This window comes from Marmota monax, unplaced genomic scaffold (assembly GCF_021218885.2).
Source record: "Marmota monax isolate L192 unplaced genomic scaffold, Marmota_monax_Labrador192_F-V1.1 WCK01_AAM20220418_F8-fsc00186, whole genome shotgun sequence".
Lineage (NCBI taxonomy): Eukaryota > Metazoa > Chordata > Mammalia > Rodentia > Sciuridae > Marmota > Marmota monax.
The window spans coordinates 1,685,215-1,703,655 of record NW_026694725.1 but is presented as its reverse complement, the minus strand read 5'-3'; the positions used below and the strand labels follow the sequence as shown (position 1 = coordinate 1,703,655).

The window sequence follows — 18,441 nt, the reverse complement described above, 5'->3', positions numbered from 1 at the left end:
GCCGGCCGCGGGGGCGGGGACAGGGAGCGCTGGGAGCTAAGACCGGCCTGTCGCAATCGCAATGGGGGAAGAGGAACAGGCTTGGCTGCCTAGATGCAGGGCGGGAGGGGGTGGCCGGGAAAGCACGTGAGGACAGCAGGCCCGGAACCCGGCCTCCTCCCTTCTTCGGAAGCCTGACCAGGAGAGAAGGACTGCCAGAACAGGAGGGCCCAGCTGGTGGGAAAGGGGCAACAGACAATGGACAGCCCTCAGGCAGGCCTCCAAGAGCCTGGACCCAGAGGAGTGTACAGATAGATGGGTGCCAGATCTGAAAAATGGAGGTTCCAGGGACCGACGGAGTGCATTGAGCAGAGACTCAGGAACAACCAGCAGAATGTAGCTGTCTGGAACCCAGAATTCCCTCTTGGCAGACGCCTGCGTGCCTGCCCTGCTCTGTGACTTTTTAAGACAAACTAGAAGGGATAGCAAGTCAGATGGGTCTCCACCCTGCTGACCCAACCCACTAGGCAACTTGAGAGAGTGCAGCTGGTCCTGAGCCCAGAGAGAGTGGAGAGGATGTGCAGACTGAGTTCCTGATGAGTGGGCACAGCTGGGCAAGCCTAGTCCCAGCTTCCTCACCCAAGTGCAGCCCCCTCACCTTCAGGAGGAGACTGAGGCTCAGGGTGCCAGGTACAGGAGACCCAGATTCCAAGGTTATTTAGCCTGGTGCCTGCCCCCTTTCTTTCCACCATCTTCTTTCAACCTATTAACCCTCCCCCAGGGCTTTTGCAGTGTTGCCGCCAGCCTATTGGGTCTCCAAGTTTCAGTGCTCTTGGCTAACTCCTGTCTGTGCTTGAGGAGACACTCTGGCTCTGGGAAGCATCTGCTAGACCAGCTGCACCTCCCTAGGAAAGCTGTCTCTGTACCCTGCTTTCTTAGTAGACTCTGCAGTGACTAGAACCAAATGTTTGAATCTAGCATACGCTGACTCATACCACGTGCCCAATACAGATTTATGGAATAAATGAACAATGTGCACCTTGCTTAACCGGTCCATGAACTGGACCAGGGTCCAGAGCTCCTGATTTCCAGGTCCCAGATCATTTCAGCAACCACACTGCCTCCTTGTAACTCAGAGGTGTCTCCTTTGGGATGAGGGGCTAATTTTTCCCTTGAGATAGGTCACTTGTACTTGTCCCTGACAACCTCTGTTCAGCACTCATCTTTACCCTGGTTGGTAGATGGCCATGAAGGCTCTTAGTGGAGAAGACAGGAAATGTTGGTGCAGGAGTATGGGGAGGAGATGTTACAAAGACTGAAAGGATCTGCCTGAGTGTTAGACTCTGTGAGGAGCTCTCTCCTCACCAGCAGTCCTAGCACCTGCATGCTGTTGGCAACTGTGAATATGAATGAGCCATGGCTGCCTGGAGAGGGAAGAAGTATCTAGACAGTGGGCACTGCTCAGGGCTGCAGCTCTTTCCAGATCTAGGGTATTGGGCTCACCCTGAGCTCTTAAATGCATAAAGGAATGGGCATCTAGTGGCTTTAAATCCTTTTTTCACTTTTAAAAAATTTTTTATTATGGAAATTTTATAACATAATAAACAAAGTGAGAAAAAAATAATATTGGGACCTGCTATGTCCTCATTACCCCTTCAACTCACGGTCAGTTTTATTTCTTTGTATGCCTCCTTCCCACACTAACATACATGCTCTGTTAATCCCCCTTGATTATTATGAAGCACATTCAAGACATCATGTCATTTCATTTAAAAATATTTCAGGCTTTTACTCTAAAAGAAAGAGACTCTTTTAGTTGAGATAAAACATGAATGAAGTGTATGAAGTACACAAATCTTATACATACAGGTAGGAAATATGAATTGGTGAATTTTCAACCTCAAAGATTCTGTGTATCCCTCTAGAACATTTCTTGCACTACAAAAGGTTGCTGCATGCCCTTTGCAGGCACAGATAACCACTGTCTCAGATCCTTTTTAACCTCAGCAGGCTGAACTGGGCTTCTTTTCTTGTGCCAGTAAGCAGCTGATTCACTTTGGTATCTGTTCTCCACCCTTTCCATGTATTGGGAACTACATTTCCCAGACTCCTTTTACTCTGGCTTCTGCATAGGTTCAGCCAATAGGAGGCACTGGTAAATGACAAGTGGGTGAGGAGAGAAGACGCCAGGCCATCTCTCCCATTCTGTTTTCTGGCATCACCTGTGGCTGGTTATATTTCTTTCTATACTCCTTCCACAATCCCATTTCCTACTGGGGAGTCCCCACTATTTAGTTCCCGCTAAATAGCTTTGCGAGCTTCTTGGTCTCTAATGCTGGGATACCCTTCTGTCTTCCAGCCTAAAGGAGGGAAGCTGCTTCCTGCTCTGTTACTTTCTTACTGTCTCCATTACCCATATACCAATTCCTTGTTAATTTTTTTTTTTCCATTTGGAAGAGTGTTTCATATTTCCTACCTGGCCTATGACAGACACATCAATAAATAGCTGTTATGCCTACCCAATTGACCCTTGGAGGACAGAGACTCACAAAGACAAAAAAACCCATGATTTCTTGTGGGCAGGGTACCATCTTCACTTTTTTCCTTTCATGTTCTTTGCCAGCTTCCTTGAAGTTTTACTGAGGTCCACTGGGCAGCACCAGACCCAGACTGAGTGTCCCATACACACTTAGAACATATGAAAGTGATGTGGTGGTACACGCCTGTAATCTCAGTGGCTCGGGAGGTTGAGGCAGGATTGTAAGATCAAAGCCAGCCTCAGCAATTTAGAGAAGCCCTGTCCCAAAATAAAAAAATAAAAATGGCTGGGGATGTGGCTCAGTGGCTAACTGCCCCCTGGACTCAATCCATTGGTACCCCAAACAAAACAATAGCAATAATAACACAAGTGACAGTGGGGTCTCCTCCCAGGCCTTCTTCAGAGCAGGTTACTGAGAGGTCCTTCTTCCCACAGGCCCTTGAAGAATTCCAAAAGGAGATCAGTATGAAGAGAGTCTTTCAAATGTTCTTTCTTTCTCTCTTCTGTCCCACACTGCTGGTGCCCTTGGATAGGGTCTGGCAAACACTGAAAAATGAATATAACTGATGAGGGCTGACTTTCTCTGCAGTTGTTCTCAACTGGGTGAATTTGCCCCCCAGAAGACATTTGGCAACATCTTCAGACATTTTTGGTTGCAACTGTTTTGGAGGTACTACCATTTTCTAGGGCATAGAAGTCAAGATGCTGCTAAATAAATATCCCATAATGCACAGGCCAGCCCTCCACAACAAAGAATTATCTGGCTCAAAATGTCAGTAGTGCGGAGGGTGATAAGCCTTGTCTTAACCAAGGGAATAAATTTTTAATGGTGAACTTCTAAGTATTTTTCCAGACCCTATCTGGACTAGACTAAGAGTGAAAGGGAGGGATTTTCTGGTCCATCGTTTTAGATTCATATCCCATAAATAAACACAAAAGGATTGCTGTTTTCCCCAGTATGTATCCCAGGGTGAAGCAGTTTTAAGTGGTAAGACTAAAGAGTTATATTTAGCCAGATTTGGTGGCACATGCCTGTAATCCCTGTAGGAAGCTGAGGCAGGAGGATCGCAAGTTCGAGGCTAGCCTCAGCAACTTAGGGAGACCTTGTTTCAAACTAAGATTTTTTTAAAAAGTCTGGGGATATAGCTCAGTGGTAAAGAGCCCCTGGATTTAATCCCAGTAACAACAACATAAAAAATAGTTGCATTTAATTAACTCATTTTTACTCTAGAAAGGATATAGGCTGCAAAGGAAAAAAGTGAGAGAAATTTAGGTAAATTGATAATTCACAAATAAATGATTTATCAGAGGAAATTAGGATGTTAGATGTTTGGGGTCTTCTTTCTCATTGCACAAGCCTCTCTGTCAAAAATAAATCTTGGGCCTTACCAAAAAGAGGCTAATTCTGCTGTCCTCTGCAGAGTGGATCAACAAATAGTGACCACTAGACACTGAGGTCACCAAGATGAAAAAGCTAGGTCCCTGTCCTCAGAAAACTCACAACATGATGCATACATATGTAAGTATGCACACACACTCTCACTTTCTCTAGCATAATCATAGTAAAGAGCAGCAAGTACTGAGATAGGCTCTCCCTGAGAGTGTGGAGGAGAATGATTCCTTCTATCATTGTTTGTCCCTGGAGCACAAGAGGCAGGAAAAGCTTCCAACTCATAATCTTTATCCTACTGAGGGCCCTCTGGTTTCAGTTCTTTCCATGCAACCATTTTTTTTTTTTTTTTGGTACCAGGGATTGAACTCAGAGGCACTCAACCACTGAGCCACATCCCCAACCCGATTTTGTATTTTATTTAGAGACAGGGTTTCATAATTGCTTAGCACCTTGCCATTGCTGAAGCTGATTTGAACTCTCCATCCTCCTGTCTAAGCCTCCCCAGCCACTGGGATTACAGGTGTGCGCCTGGCTTCTATGCAACCTTTGTACATTTTATGGCCATACCAAGAATTAGAAGGTGGCTAAAGTTTGGGCAGGGCTGGGACTCTGGGAGAGGCTGAGAGGAGCCCTAGAAAGTGGGTGCTTCCTAGATAAGATCAGTAAGACCCCCGACCTCCCATACAACAAGACTCCACTTCTGTCATGTGGGTTTTTTTTTTTTAACCTTTGTTTATTTATTTTTATGTGGTGCTGAGGTTCAAATCCAGTGCCTCACACATGCTAGGCAACGGAGCCACAACCCCAACCAAGACTACACTTCTGGAAGTCAGGGAAGCAGTGTTGAGCTTGGAAGCGGAATTGAGGGTGGTGATGCTGCACAGGGAGGAGGCTTGGTTTTCATTCTGGCCCTACTTCAACTTCTGAGTGACTGTGGGTAAGTCACTTTGCTTCTCTGGGTCTCCGTCTCTCATGACTTGAGCAATGGGCCATATTCAGATTGGCTAGCAAGGCCTTTGAAACCATCTGGCCTGCCTTTCCCACCTCTTCCTATCTCATCATTTTTCAAATGGGAATGCTGGGGCCCAGAGAGATAAATTTCCTGTTCCAAAGTCACACAGTTTAAAAGCAAAAGTGGAAGCCATAGCATAATATTTGTAACATGGTCACACATGAAAAAAATTGTACATTTAATGTAAGAAAATACATATAAATCTATAAGGACACACAAAAAGATACAGGGCTGGGCATGATGGGACATGCTTATAATCCCAGTGACTCAAGAGGCTGAGGCAGGAAGATCACAAGTTCAAGGCCAGCCTGGGCAATTTAGTGAGATCCTGTCTCAAACTAAAAATAAAAAGGGCTGAGGATGTAGCTCTGTGGTAGAGTGCCTCTGGGTTCAATCCCAGTACTGGGGGAAAAATGTGATAGTGACAGATATACAAATTATAGTGGGTCTTTTGGGGCTGAGGGAAGGAAAAGAAATGAAGCAATGAAAACAGTTATTATTCCTTTTACTTGTGTATTGCTGGGAAACGATTGTGACAAAATATATTTGTGTATTATTTTTACACTTTTAAAAGATATTATTTCAAATGGAGCCCTGACAAAAGCACAGGTCTCAGCTTTCTATTTTTCTCACAACAAGCTTGCTCTGGCCCATTCCGGATCTATAATGCTGTGGGCTCTAAGCTGCTCCTGTACCTTGGCAGGACGTGCCAGGATCACCACACTCTCCAGATCAGACCTTGCAGTTCTCAGCCTTTGAGATGAAGACTGTTTGTCATTAATGGCTGGATTTCAGACACCATCTAGCAAACAGAAAAGGGGAGGGGGGGTGCTTCTGAGCACCTACTAGATCAAACAGTTAGAGAGCCACATATCTGTTTGTAGGACCCTAATTTAAGGACCTCACTCATCTAGGGGTGTCTGGGTTCCACAGGGAGGCAGGGATAGTGCAGAGAGAGCTTTTCTCAACCCCAAGGAGACAGTCCAATACCCAAAGAACTGATGAAATCATGGTCTCTACATGGAATTTAACAGTCCCTTCCTGGCTTTCAAATCCAGGTACAGAAGAGCCCTCAAGGAGGAGAAGAATTCTGAATTCTGTTTATAACTCTGATGCTATTCAGTTTTGTGACATCAGGTCAGAAAACCAGCTTATATTTGTGGAGGGCCAGTTCTTTTTCTGGAAAGTGAAGAAAAAGCCAATCTTTCCTTTTCCTAGGGGAGGTTTCACAAGAGATGGCAAGGTAAACCACCAGATTAGGTTTAGAATCCTGGTTAACACCTGCTCTTTTAGAAATCACAAAAGACAGCCACAAGGTCAGTTTGTACCCTGAGCCAGAGGACCCTCCTTCCCTCTTTGCCTAGTGAACTCATTCTTTGCCATCCAGTTGAAAGGCCAGCATCTCTGGGATCTCACCTGGAAGTGAGAGCCTCCCTTGGACTCTCAGAGTGCTTGGTTCTTATCTCTGCCTCTATATCCTTATCTTACTATATATTGCAACTACCTGTTTGTAGGCCTGCTTCTTTCCATGAGCATAGATCAGTGCTCAGGCAGGCCTGGGCTTGCAGGTCGGAGCACATTGGAATGCCCAGGCCTGCTGCTGGAGGGAGGGAGGCAGGAAGAGCCAGTGACCATACTCCTGCACTCTGGGCTGCCTGCTGCAGGACCCAAGGGTGGTAGATCTGACTTGCAAAGGGCCTGAGCTATGTGAATGGATCTCCTGTGACTCCTTGGGTCCTCTTTTGGGGCTAGATTCTCTGACCCTTCCCTTTCCACTCACTCACTGCTTCCATCTTTACTATTTGGCTGCATTATAATTGAATAGAGGTCTTGGAGAAAAACAGCCCCAACTAATTATCCCTCTTCCACAGCAGTGTAACTTGGACCATGCGCACCCTCTTCCTCCCAGACACCCAGAAATGACACATCCCTTTTTGCCCTCTCAGTGCTCTCTGTCCCTGCCTTTCCCTGGGCTCCCAGTCTCCCAGTCTTTACCCACAGTACCCTGCTTGGCCCCTAGGCTACCTCTCAGTGCCCACATTCCTGCAACCCCGTGACCAAACCAGGGGACGTTACACATTCTTGGCCTGGCAGTCAATGGTGTAAAAAAGAACAGAATGTCCCAGGGCCCCACCCATCCCCCAGCTTCACCTGGGCCCCTCCCTGGCCAGGACAAGGCTGAGCAGGGGGGTGGCAAGTCTGGAGGGAAGAGGATGGAGGAGGAGAGAGAGGCAGCAGGGGCCAGCAGTTTTTCCCACTTTTGTGGAGACTCTTCTTTCTCACTAGAACCCAGGGATGAGGCTGATCCTGTGGGTGACTTTGCAGGTGCTCCCACTAGGGGGGATCCTACCTCCTGGAAGCCTTCTTGAGGCTCCCTCCCTTGCTTGCCTGCTTGGAAGAAAGACTCCCTTTGGCTCTCTCCTCTGTACTTTCCACCTCTGCCTCTGTGTCCCAAGGCCCCTCCTTCATCCCTCTGTCTCAGCCCTTCACTCGATCTGTCCTCCTCTTCCTGTCTCCCCTTTCTGCCTTCCCTGTTCTCCTGGTTTCCCCACCCTAGTCTCACTCATCCTGGTGGCTCATCCTCCTTCCTATTTTGCCCTCCTGGCTTTGTGTCCAGGATTCTTCTACCTGTTCAAGATTTCTAATGCTTATCTACCTACCCTTCTCCCCTGCCCAGTCTCCATCAATCCCCAGCCCAGACCCTTCCTCACATCTCCTCCCACCTTCTCAGGTCCCCACACTCCAGCCCCCAGGAGTCCTCCTTCTTTGGAGAGCTCTCAGCCCCAACTCCTCCTCTGCTCCTCCCTCCACCCTGCTCACCTTTAATTGAGATGCTAATGAGGCTTCTGTCCCTTCCATCCCTGGCCAACAGGCAGGCAGGCGGGCTCCCAGGCCAGGCCGCTGCACCTGTCAGGTGAGGGGGAGGAGAGGCTTGGCTGCCAGATTCAACTGGAAAGGAACCAGTCCTAGCCCAGCCACACCTGGGAGTAGGGAGAAGGAGGCAGCTCAGACCTCCTGGAGCCCTGCAGTCCCAGGGCAGAGAGGGAGTCAGGACAGAGCAGGAGGAGAGGGCCCAGGAGGAGAAAGGGAAAGGCTGAGGAGGAAGAGGAAGAGAGGCAGGATCAGAGAGCCTGGCACAGGGAGAGGAGACTGGCAAGGAAGAGGAGAACTGAGAGAGAGAGACCCGAAGAGAAGCTGAAGGCAGGCAGAAGGGGTGAGAGGCAGAAGCCAAGCCACAGTCCTGAAGGAAGAGGGCCAGTGGCCGACTGACCAGCAGGCAGAGGCCTCCTGCTGTGGAGAAAGAAAGGAAGGTGTTAGCGCGGAAAGCAAAAGTGGCCTTATCTGGGAAGCAGAGAGGCCACTCCAGGGAAGCCCAGAGCCAGCTCCTTGGCCCGGACTCCAGCAGGTCAGCTGGCTCCTGGAGAGGTGGAGGAGGGCGGGAGGGAGGAGAGGGGGGAAAGTGGACTCAGGGTGTGATGTGGGCATGGCCCAAGCCAGCCTCACTCTGGGCCCAAGTTGTTGATGAGGGAGGGCTCCCAAAGCCCTGAGCTCAGCCTGACCCTGACCATCACCTCCCCAACCTACCTAAGGGCTCAATGAAGGGGGACAAGCTCAAGGAGCAAGACCCTTGCCCTCCCCCACCCATCCAAGGGCTCATGAAGGGGGACAAGCGTGAGGAGCAGGGGCTGGGCCCCGAACCTGAAGTCCCCCAGCAGCCCACAGAGGAGGAGGAGGCTCTGATCGAGTTCCACCGTTCCTACCGAGAGCTCTTCCAGTTCTTCTGCAACAATACCACCATCCACGGTGCCATCCGCCTGGTGTGCTCCAAGCACAACCGCATGAAGACGGCCTTCTGGGCCGTGCTCTGGCTCTGCACGTTTGGCATGATGTACTGGCAGTTTGCCCTGATGTTTGAAGAGTACTTCAGCTACCCTGTCAGCCTCAACATCAACCTCAACTCTGACAAGCTCGTCTTCCCTGCTGTCACAGTCTGCACTCTCAATCCCTACAGGTCAGTCCGTCTTCTGCCACTTGCCTGACACCTGGAAGAGTGGTCAGAGGACATCCGTCAGGCAGAACCCGCAGGCCCAGGGGGAGGAGCTGATGTTCTTGTGCCCAGATTGATCCCCTCTGGGCAAGATAGGGAGTCCCCCCTCCCTACTTGGTGGAATGGCATTCCTGCCCAGTGGAGCCAGCCTCACCCACAGAGGAGTGCTGGACGAGCAGGGCACTCCATTCCCATCCCTCTTCTTCCTGAAAGGGGGAATTGAGGAGGTGGACATACTGATAATTTCCAAAAGGGCAGGGTCGAGCTCAGCCCCACTACTTCCTGGAGCAAGATGACAACCTTCTAGAACAAGGTCTCTGCCACTTCTGCAGAAGGATCTGATGTAGGGCTGGGGTGTAGCTCAGTGGTAGACTGTGTACTTAACATGTGCAAAGCCCTGGGTTCAATCCCTACAAATAACCACCACCACCACCACCATAAAAAAAGAGTCTAATGGAGAATGAGGCCAGGTGAGGTGAGGCCAGGCCATGCAGGTGCCCTGGAGGTGGGTGAGGTCAGTCTTTGTGTGGAAGGGGAGCCTTGTTGTGGAGAAAGCATTGTGTGTGGGGTGGGTGGAGGTTAGGGCTTAAAGCAAGCCTTGAGGGTGGGGGTTAGAAAAGCTAGAGAAAAATGGGGTAGGATAGAGAGCCGCCCCTTGTCCACTGTTCCCAAAAGATCCTGCTAAGATATGGAGGCCCCTGCTCAGGTGCCTGACCTCCACAGGCTTGTGTGTGCCTTGATATTTTTGGGTTTCATCAGCACTCTTTGCCAATTCTAGTCTGGAAATTAGAGAGGGTGGTAACCATGGAGAAGAGAGGAGGGCAGGGCTGTTTACATATACCTTTTATTTGTATTCACTCAGTCCTGCCACACCTTGGGAACACCTGCGTAAAGCCAGCCACAGTGCTAGGCCCAGAGAAAATGGATTCATTAATAACTCAACAACCTTGATTGGAGGTACTTAGCTCTAGGTAGTGGGGACACAAAGCTAAAATAAGGTGGAGAGGTAGGAATATAAACAAATAACTGCAGTACACTGTGATAAGTATAATGAAAATCATGAGTCAGTCTGCCTTCTAGGAGTGCAAGATCTTTTATGAGTCTTTGTATGCACATGAGTGTATGAGCACACCCACTGGGAATGTGTGTGGTTATGGATGGTTGGGATTGGTTACATGTTGCGGGTGGAGGCCCCTCATATAGTCTGTTGTGTCCTAAGGTGCATTGTGAACTAATAAGGGTTGGGAAGTCCTGTTCTGGAGAGAAAATACTCTCTTCATATAATATCCAGGGCAGGGGCCACTTGCTGAGTAAGCTACTGTATGCAGCAGCCACTGCTAAGTGCTGACAGCCAGCTCATGACATTCTCACAACATCCTATGGAGGCAGGAACTATTATCCCTGTTTTGCACAAGAGGAAACTGAGGCAAAGAGAGATAAGTCACCAGTTCACAGGGATAGTGACTGAACTGTGACTCATCTGTTTGCCCAATCCCCAAACTCTGCTCCTTCTTAATACACAGGATGTAGGACATGGAATAAATGAAATCTCCAATCAGATGATGTTTCCCTCTTATTTCTGGGCCGTCTTTGATTCCTTCCCTCAGCTTCATTTTTTCTGTAAGCTTCCTCCCCCTCTCATTCCCTTAGGCCAAAATGGAGGTGGAGAACATAGCAGGAGCGGGAGGACAGGTCTGGGGAAGGCCATGAGCAGGGTAGTAGGCACTCAATAAATATTTGTGGTTGCAAAGATGTTGATGAGATATGGAGAGGGCAGGGGTGAATCTGTTGAGGCCTGAGTGTCTTCTAGAATTCTTCTGGGGGCCGGTTCCAGGACAGGACAGGATAAAACTGCAGAGAATGGAAATCACAGGAGGGGAGATAGTAGAGGATAGGAAAGGTAGCAGAATACAACAGTTACTAATAGGGCATTATGTAAAAATGTGGATGTGTAACCGACGTGATTCTGCAATCTGTATTTGGGGTAAAATTGGGAGTTCAAAACCCACTTGAATCAAATGTATGAAATATGATATGTCAAGAGCTTTGTAATGTTTTGTACAACCAATAACAAAAAAAAAAAAAGAAAGAAATCACAGTCCTTAGGGGCTCCCAGGTTGGGAGATAGGTGGCTACCGCATAACAATCCCTCCTGCTGGACACACTGTGGTAGAGTTAGGAGGGAGAGAACACTTAGGAAGGAAAGGACGAAGGGAAGGCTCCCAAGCACAGGGCAAGCAGACCAGACACCTCCTTTGTGCTTACTCCTGTGCTGAATGCTTTCTAGATATTATCTCATTTAATCTTTTTAAAAAAAACTTTTTTAGTTGTAGATAGACACAACACCTTTATTATATTATATTATATTTATTTATTTATTATGTGGTGCTGAGGTGCTAAGCCTCACCGGTGCTAAGCAGGTGCTCTACCACTGAGCCATGACTCCAGGCCTCATTTAATCTTTTTCTTTCTTTCTTTTTTTTTTTGTGTGTGTGTGTGGTGCTGGGAATTGAACCCAGGACCTTGGGCATTCGAGGCAAGCATTCTACTAACTGAGCTATATCCCCGGCCCTCCTCATTTAATCTTAAAAAGTGCAGGGAAGTGGGTATTTTTATATATTTAATTTTTCAGATGGGGAAATTGAGGTTTATCAAGTAAAATAACTTGAACAAGTCCACATAGTTAATAATAAAAATGATAACAATAATAGCTATTGCTATGTATATTTATGTGCCAAGCATTTTTCCAAATGAATCAAAACCTGAAGTAAGTTGGGCATGGTGGTGCAGGCCTGTAATCCCAGCAGCTCAGGAGGCCGAGGCAGGAGGTTTGGGAGTTCAAAGCTAGCCTCAGCAATTTAGCAAGGCCTTAAGCAACTCAGCAAGACCCTGTCTCTAAATAAAATATAAAAAGGGATGGGGGGTGGGGGTTGTGGCTCAGTGGTAAAGCGCTTGCCTAGCATGCATGAGACACTGGGTTCGATCCCCGGCACCACATAAAAATAAAAACAAATAAAGGTATTGTGTCCATCTACAACTGAAAATAAATAAATAAATAAATGGAGATGTGGCTCAGTGGTTTAGCGCCCTTGGGTTCAATCCCTGGTACCAAAAAAAAAAAAAAAAAGAAAAGAAATCGGAATTAAATGATATTAAATTATTTAATCCTCACATCTTATTGGAAGTTGGTACCATTATCCCATTTTATGGATGAGGAAACTGAGACCCAGAAAGTTAAGTAACTTGGCCAAGTATAGACAGGTAGCAAGTGGTAAAAACTGGGATTCAAAAATCACTACCAAGAACCAGTGCACCTCAGATAAGCAATCACAAACCAATTTTGTTTGATATCAAAGGGCTCTCTCCCATTACACTGAAAGTCAAGAGCAGGCAAAGGCTTCCCAGGGTTGGGGCAGTGGTAGGAGCCAGTGGGAAGAGTGATAGTAAGAGGAGGGGTACTTTTCAGGAGTCCTGAGCAGGCAGGGATCCAGGCTGGTGGCTCTGTTGGAGGAGAGAGGTAGGGTGGGTAGACAGGCTAATTAATGCCGCTCGGTGAGTGCTAACCTACCCGAGTGTGAGTCAGAGCAGCCAGGCAGAGCAGAGGGAGGAGCTGGGGCAGAGGGAGGAGCTGTGTGGCTCCCCCAGGGAATGAAGGGAAGGTGTCGGAATGGGTTGAGATAGAGGAACTGGAGTGGAGCAGATGGAAGCTGCAGTGTCCACCAGCTGAGGACTGCAGCCACTAGAGGGAGAGTAAAAAGATGGTCCTGCCTATGGGGCTGTGCTGCTTTGTATAATATCCAGGAAAGGGGACAAGGCTGACAGCTGTCCTAAGCAAGGAAGTGCTAAGAATCTGATGGAAAGGGTCCACACCACTGCTGTCCCATTCTTTCTGGCCCACAGAGGGGTTTTTCACCCAAAGGAAATTTCATATTCATATTCATATCCTTGGAACATAGAGCTAGTCCAGACCTAAGGGAAAACCCAGGGTTCTTGAACAATGAATTGTGAAATCTTTTTTTTTGGAGATGGCAGAGCAGGGGCCCTGGTAAACAAGTATGGGAGAGGAGGCTGGGTGTAGTGGCGCATGCTTGTAATCCCAACAGGAGGATTGCAAGTTCAAAGCCAGCCTCAGCAACTTAAAAAGGCCCTAAGCAATTTAAAGAGACCCTGTCACAAAATGAAAAACAAAAAGGCCTGGGGATGTGGCTCAGGGGTTAAAGCCCTCTAGGTTCAATTTCCAATACCAAAAAAAAGAACGAGAGAGGAAAGGGACAATTTCCCAAAGAGAGCCACTTCAGGGAGGGAGAGTAGGTTTGAGCTAGAGAGTCATCCCTGACCATGGGGGGCCCTACAACTCACCATCTGGAATACCAGGCTTTGCTCTGCAGGCCTGGCAGGGAGACAGCTCAGACTTGGACTCCCTGAGCCTCCCATACTGATCGGGTGCTTCTCCAGGCAGAAACCTTATTCCCTCTGCAGTAGCTACTACTAGAAAATTCTTCCTTAGGTAAAGCTGCAGTTTTCCTCCTGGTAACTTCTACCTTTTGGTTCTGCATTTTGAAGTAACATGGCTATTAGTTCAGGTACAGCTGTAACAGCAGCTGCTACTCTGCAGGATACAGAGTGCACTCTCACATTTTGATCTCATATCACGCTGCTTAGATGAGGAGGCAAGTATCCCCATAGACAGATGAGAATGTCGAAGCTTGATAACCTAGAGGCTTTGCAAAGTCGCCCAGCTGTAGAGTGGAGGAGTCAGAATTGGAATCTGCATCTTTAGTTCCACTTTTGGTCAGACCACAAGGTCATGTGGTAGATAAGTGGCAGATGGTGCTCCTTTGTCTCCTTACCTTTTTTTTTTCCAATAATAGTAATAATAATAGTGATGATAATAAAAACAACAGTAGCAGTTGTATAGTTTTTACTCTGCCAGGTACTCTGTCCAGTTCTTTTCCTATACTAACTATTTAATCCTTGTTACAACATTAGAAAGCAGATATTATTTCTCCCATTTTATGGATGATGAAACAGAAATATAAAGAAGATGAATAACTTGTCCAAAGCTAACCAGCACAGTGGTGAGGTTAGAGTATGAGCCTGGAAAACTAAGTAGAGCTTAGTTTCTGAAGGCTTTGGGTGGAGCTCACTGCAGAAAGAACTTACCTTTAATATTTCCTTAAATTGAAATGGTTTCTAGATTTCTCACCATCCTGACTGTCCGTCCTCTGAACTGTCCTTGGTTTGTGAAGTATCTTGTTCTTAAAATGTCTTGGCCAGGACTAAGTTTCACATGTGATTTGAGAGCTTAGGACTGACTCTAGAGGGGTGATCTCCATCCTCAAGGAGGCTCAGAGGTGAGGGCTAATTGTGGGGCTCCTGCCTGTGAATGCCTTGTAGTATAGGCTGAAGTTGTGTGTGTGTGTGTGTGTGTGTGTGTGTGTGTCTGTCTGTCTGTCTAGACTCCATTGAGGTTGTGTTCATGATCCCCTGGGAGACAAGATTGGATGTGCTGAGAGGTGAAGAATGGGGTTGGGGAAGGGGCCAAAGAAAGGAATGTCAAGGTTTCTAAGTAGTCCCTGAAGGAAGCAGAGTAGGGCTGGGTCCCCACGTACACACTGGTGAGTCAAGGGGCTTGTGTGTTTCTTGTGCCCAGCTTTGGTGTATTTTTCTCTGTTTCTTTTGGCTGTAGGTGTCAACTTCCAGGCTCTGCCTCCTGTTAGAGGAATTCTAATGTCAGGAAGTTAGGGAGGGAGGTCATTCCTGTCTTAAGTGGAAAACAAAGAGGGAAGTGACATAAGGGACCTCTGTGTGGAGTCCAGCTTCTTCTAGAGGCCTTGTCATGGGTTTGGCGGGGAGGATGGTCAGGGGGTGGAAGACCAGGCAGTGTTAGGGTGTGTGCTCCTCAGCATTCCCTCTGGAAGAGGCTGGAGGGAGCCGGATATGATGAACAGCATGAAGGGGAGAGCCTGGCATAGGGATAGCAGGGTGCTCTATGGGGAAGAGTGACAGCTTGGAGTTGGTGGTGAGTGAGAGGGAGGTATACGAGGCAGAACAGGGGTATAGATGGTGTCATGACAATAACTCCAGCCAAGCTGGAGGACCTGGGTTCTTCCTGTATGACTTCGAAAAAGACACTTCACTTTCCTGGGCTTTGGACGCCTGTCTGTCTTCCTGATAGTTGATGGTCTTTTTTGCTTTGAATATTTTCTTATTTAACTCTTCAAGAGCTTCATATGAAGCTTTAGTGTTCTGCCCATTTTACACGTGAAGAACTGAGATTGGGATTCAGAAAAGTTGGGTTACTTACCCAACATCTCATAGCTAGAAAGTATGCAGCTGGGACAACAGGACTCGCATTCAGTTGACTCTGGCTCTTATGGGGACAGAATGAAGGACAATGTGATGGGTAGAGCTCTATTTGATCCATTTCCTGGCTGTGCTGTCTTGAACAAATCACCATGTCTTAGGGGTTTTTTGGGATGGGTTAGGGGGCATACCCGGGATTGAACTCAGGGACACTCAACCACTAAGCCACATCCCCAGCCCTATTTTGTATTTTATTTAGAGACAGGGTCTCACTGAATTGCTTAGCACCTCACTTTTGCTGAGGCTGGCTTTGAACTCTCAATTCTCCTGCCTCAGTCTCCTGAGCTGCTGGGATTATAGGCATGCACCACCACGCTCAGCTTTTTTTTTTTTTTTTAATTTTAATTTTCTGCAGTGCTGGGTATAAAACCCAGGGCCTTATTCATGCTAGGCAATAGCTCTACCACTAAGCTACATCCCCAGCCCTGTCTCAGATTGTTCTCCACAAAAAGGGAATGCCAATAATGTCAGCTAAGAGTGGCTACTGAGTCACACTGAAGAGTAAATAATGCACATTCCAGTGCCACAATGCTTGCTTGGTTCCTAGTGAATGCTCAATAAATGATAGCTATTATTATCATCCTTTTAATTGCCAATATCAAATAAGCATCTCAGAAGGCCAAACACACTCCTTCCACCTGAGTTACATTTTTTCCTATAAGGCTATGAGGGGATAAAAGTCCAGCCAGCTAGACTTGTAGGGCCAAGTGGAGGAGGATGTGAGGATCTAGATTAGACTGTGGTTGATGTAGCTGCACATTAGGACATGTGGAGGTTCTTTTATTTGTTTGTTTGCTTATTTATTTATCAGTGGTACTGGGGATTGAATTTAGAGACACTCTATCACTGAACCACATCCCCAGCCCTTTTTATTTTTATTTTTTTGAGACAGAATTTCACTAAGTTGTCCAGGTTGGCCTTGTGCTTGCAATCCTCCTGTTTCAGCTTCTTGAGTTGCTGAAATTATAGGGGCTCTTTTAAACATGAGGGTGTAGCTCAGTGGTAGAGCCATTAGTTGGCTTGTTTTTAGACTTCATATAAAAGGAATCATGCAATATGTATTTACTTGTATGTGTGACTGGTTTATTTTGCTTAATGTTTCTAAAATTCATCCCTTTGTGTGTGTGTGTGTGTGTGTGTGCATCTCAGATCTTTTTAACTGTTGAGTGGTTTTGATGAACATTTGGGTTTTTCGGTTATTGTGAATAAAACTTCTATGAATGTTCATGTGCAGGTTTTTATGTTTTCCTTGCATTTGGGTAATAGCCAGGAGTGGAATTGGTAAAATATCTAGAAGTGAAATTGCTGGGTCATAATGCCATAAGGTCATGTTTAACTCTTTATAAAAAACTGCCAAACAGTCCTTCAAAGAGATTGTACCATTTTATACTCCCACCAGCAGTCTAGGAGAATTCTAGTTGCTTTCCATTCTTACTAACATTTGGAGCTGTTGATGTTTTTAGTTTTAGCTCTCCTACTAGATGTTAAATGGTACCTCTTTTTTTTAATATTTATTTTTTAGTTATAGGTGGACACAATATCTTTATTTTATTTTTTATGTGGTGCTGAGGATCGAACCCAGTGCCTCATGCATGCTAGACGAGCATTCTACCTTTGAGCCACAACCCCAGCGCCCCCAACCCCCCCAGTCTGCTTTTTTTTTTTTATATTGGAGATGGAACCCTCACGCATGCAAACACTCTACCACTGAGCTATGTCCCCAGCCCCCTCATTATGGTTTTAATTTGCAATTTCCTGAGGACTATGTTGAGTACTTTTTCATGTGTTTAGTGCATCTCTTTTTGCTCATTTTTTAAAAAATGTATTTTTTCACAATATATAAATTATTCTATTGTTGATTTGTAAGAGGTCTTTAAATACCAAGATGCTCTTCCTTAGATATCTTTCTTTTTCTTTTCTTTTTTCTTTAAAGGACAGCTTAATTGAAGTACAATTCACATCACCATATCATAATTTATTCACTTAACGTGTATAATTCAATGATTTTTATTATTTTCACAGAATTGTGCAATTATCATCATTGTTAATTTTAGAACATTTTCATCATCCTAAAAGGAAATCCTATTCCCTTTTCCCCATTCCCTTAACCCCCAGCCTTGGTCAATCATTAATATATTTTCTATCTCTATGGATTTGCCTATTCTGAACATTTCATGTTAACTCAGCCATAGTATATGTGGTCTTTTGTGTGTAGCTTCTTTCATTTAGTGTAATAGTTTCACAGTTCATCCATGTTGTAGCATGTATCCATACTTAATTTCTTTTTATTGTTGAATAAAAATATTCCAATGTGTGGATATGTCATTTATTTATCCTTTCATCAACTAATGGATATTGGATTATTTCTACTTTTTGGCTATTATGAGCAAGTAGTACTACTATAAACATTTATGCACAGTTTTATGTGTGGGTCTATGTTATTTTTCTTAGGAGTGGAATTGATAGATTATATGGTAACTCTATGTTTAACCTTTTGAGAAACTTACAGATTATTTTCCAAAGTGGTTGTACCATTTTACATTCTCACCAACAATGTATAATGACCAGAGCCCAGATAGATCATCTAAAAATGAAGATCTGTTCATAAATGTGTCTGCCTCAAAAAATTGTTACAGGAATTATTTGTTTGTTTGTTTTTTAATTTACAAGAAAATTTTACCTACCTGAAGCTCATGAATATATCTTCCATTTTAATGGTTCTGAATTTTATATTTTGTTATATGATTCATCTTTAATTTTTGTATATAGGATAAGTAGAAATCATTTTGTCTGTACAGTATCCTGCTGTTTCAGCACAATTAATTAATTTGTTAAAAATTCTTTCCCACTGAATTCACTCAGAGTTTTGGTCAGTTGACCATATTATATGTGTGAGTTTATTTCTGAGCTTCTTTGTGTGTGTGTGTGTGTTTGGGGAGTGGATACTGGGGATTGAACCCAGGGGCACTTTATCACTGAGCCACATCTCTAGCCCTTTTTATTTTTTTGTTTTGAGACAAAGTCTAGCTAAATTGCCTAGGCTAGCCTTGAATTTGCAATCTGCCTTCCTGCCTTGGCCTCCAGAGTCACTGGGATTACTGGTC

At 45.8% G+C, this 18,441-nt stretch overlaps 1 protein-coding gene and 1 long non-coding RNA gene across 5 annotated transcripts in view; one reads left to right on the top strand and one right to left on the bottom strand.

Moving 5' to 3' along the window:
- Nucleotides 1–5,411: 5,411 nt before the first annotated feature.
- LOC124079010 (uncharacterized) overlaps nucleotides 5,412–18,441 on the bottom strand; it is a 15,174-nt gene continuing 2,144 nt past the window's right edge. The window contains exons 2-3 of the long non-coding RNA XR_006847119.2: nucleotides 7,744–8,966; nucleotides 5,412–5,725 (exon numbers count right to left, since the gene is read on the bottom strand). This is a non-coding gene — a long non-coding RNA (uncharacterized LOC124079010). The remainder of the gene's footprint in view (nucleotides 5,726–7,743; nucleotides 8,967–18,441) is intronic.
- Nucleotides 7,219–18,441, top strand: part of Scnn1a (sodium channel epithelial 1 subunit alpha) — a 26,867-nt gene continuing 15,644 nt past the window's right edge. The window contains exons 1-2 of one of the 4 annotated variants that reach the window (XM_046424170.2): nucleotides 7,219–7,837; nucleotides 8,514–8,935. In XM_046424170.2, coding sequence (XP_046280126.1) covers nucleotides 8,520–8,935 — 416 coding nt within the window. In that variant the 5' untranslated portion in view covers nucleotides 7,219–7,837; nucleotides 8,514–8,519. Of the gene's footprint in view, nucleotides 7,838–8,191; nucleotides 8,330–8,365; nucleotides 8,936–18,441 lie in introns of those variants that run through there. The other 3 variants (XM_046424171.2, XM_046424168.2, XM_046424169.2) reach the window with 3 other exon arrangements.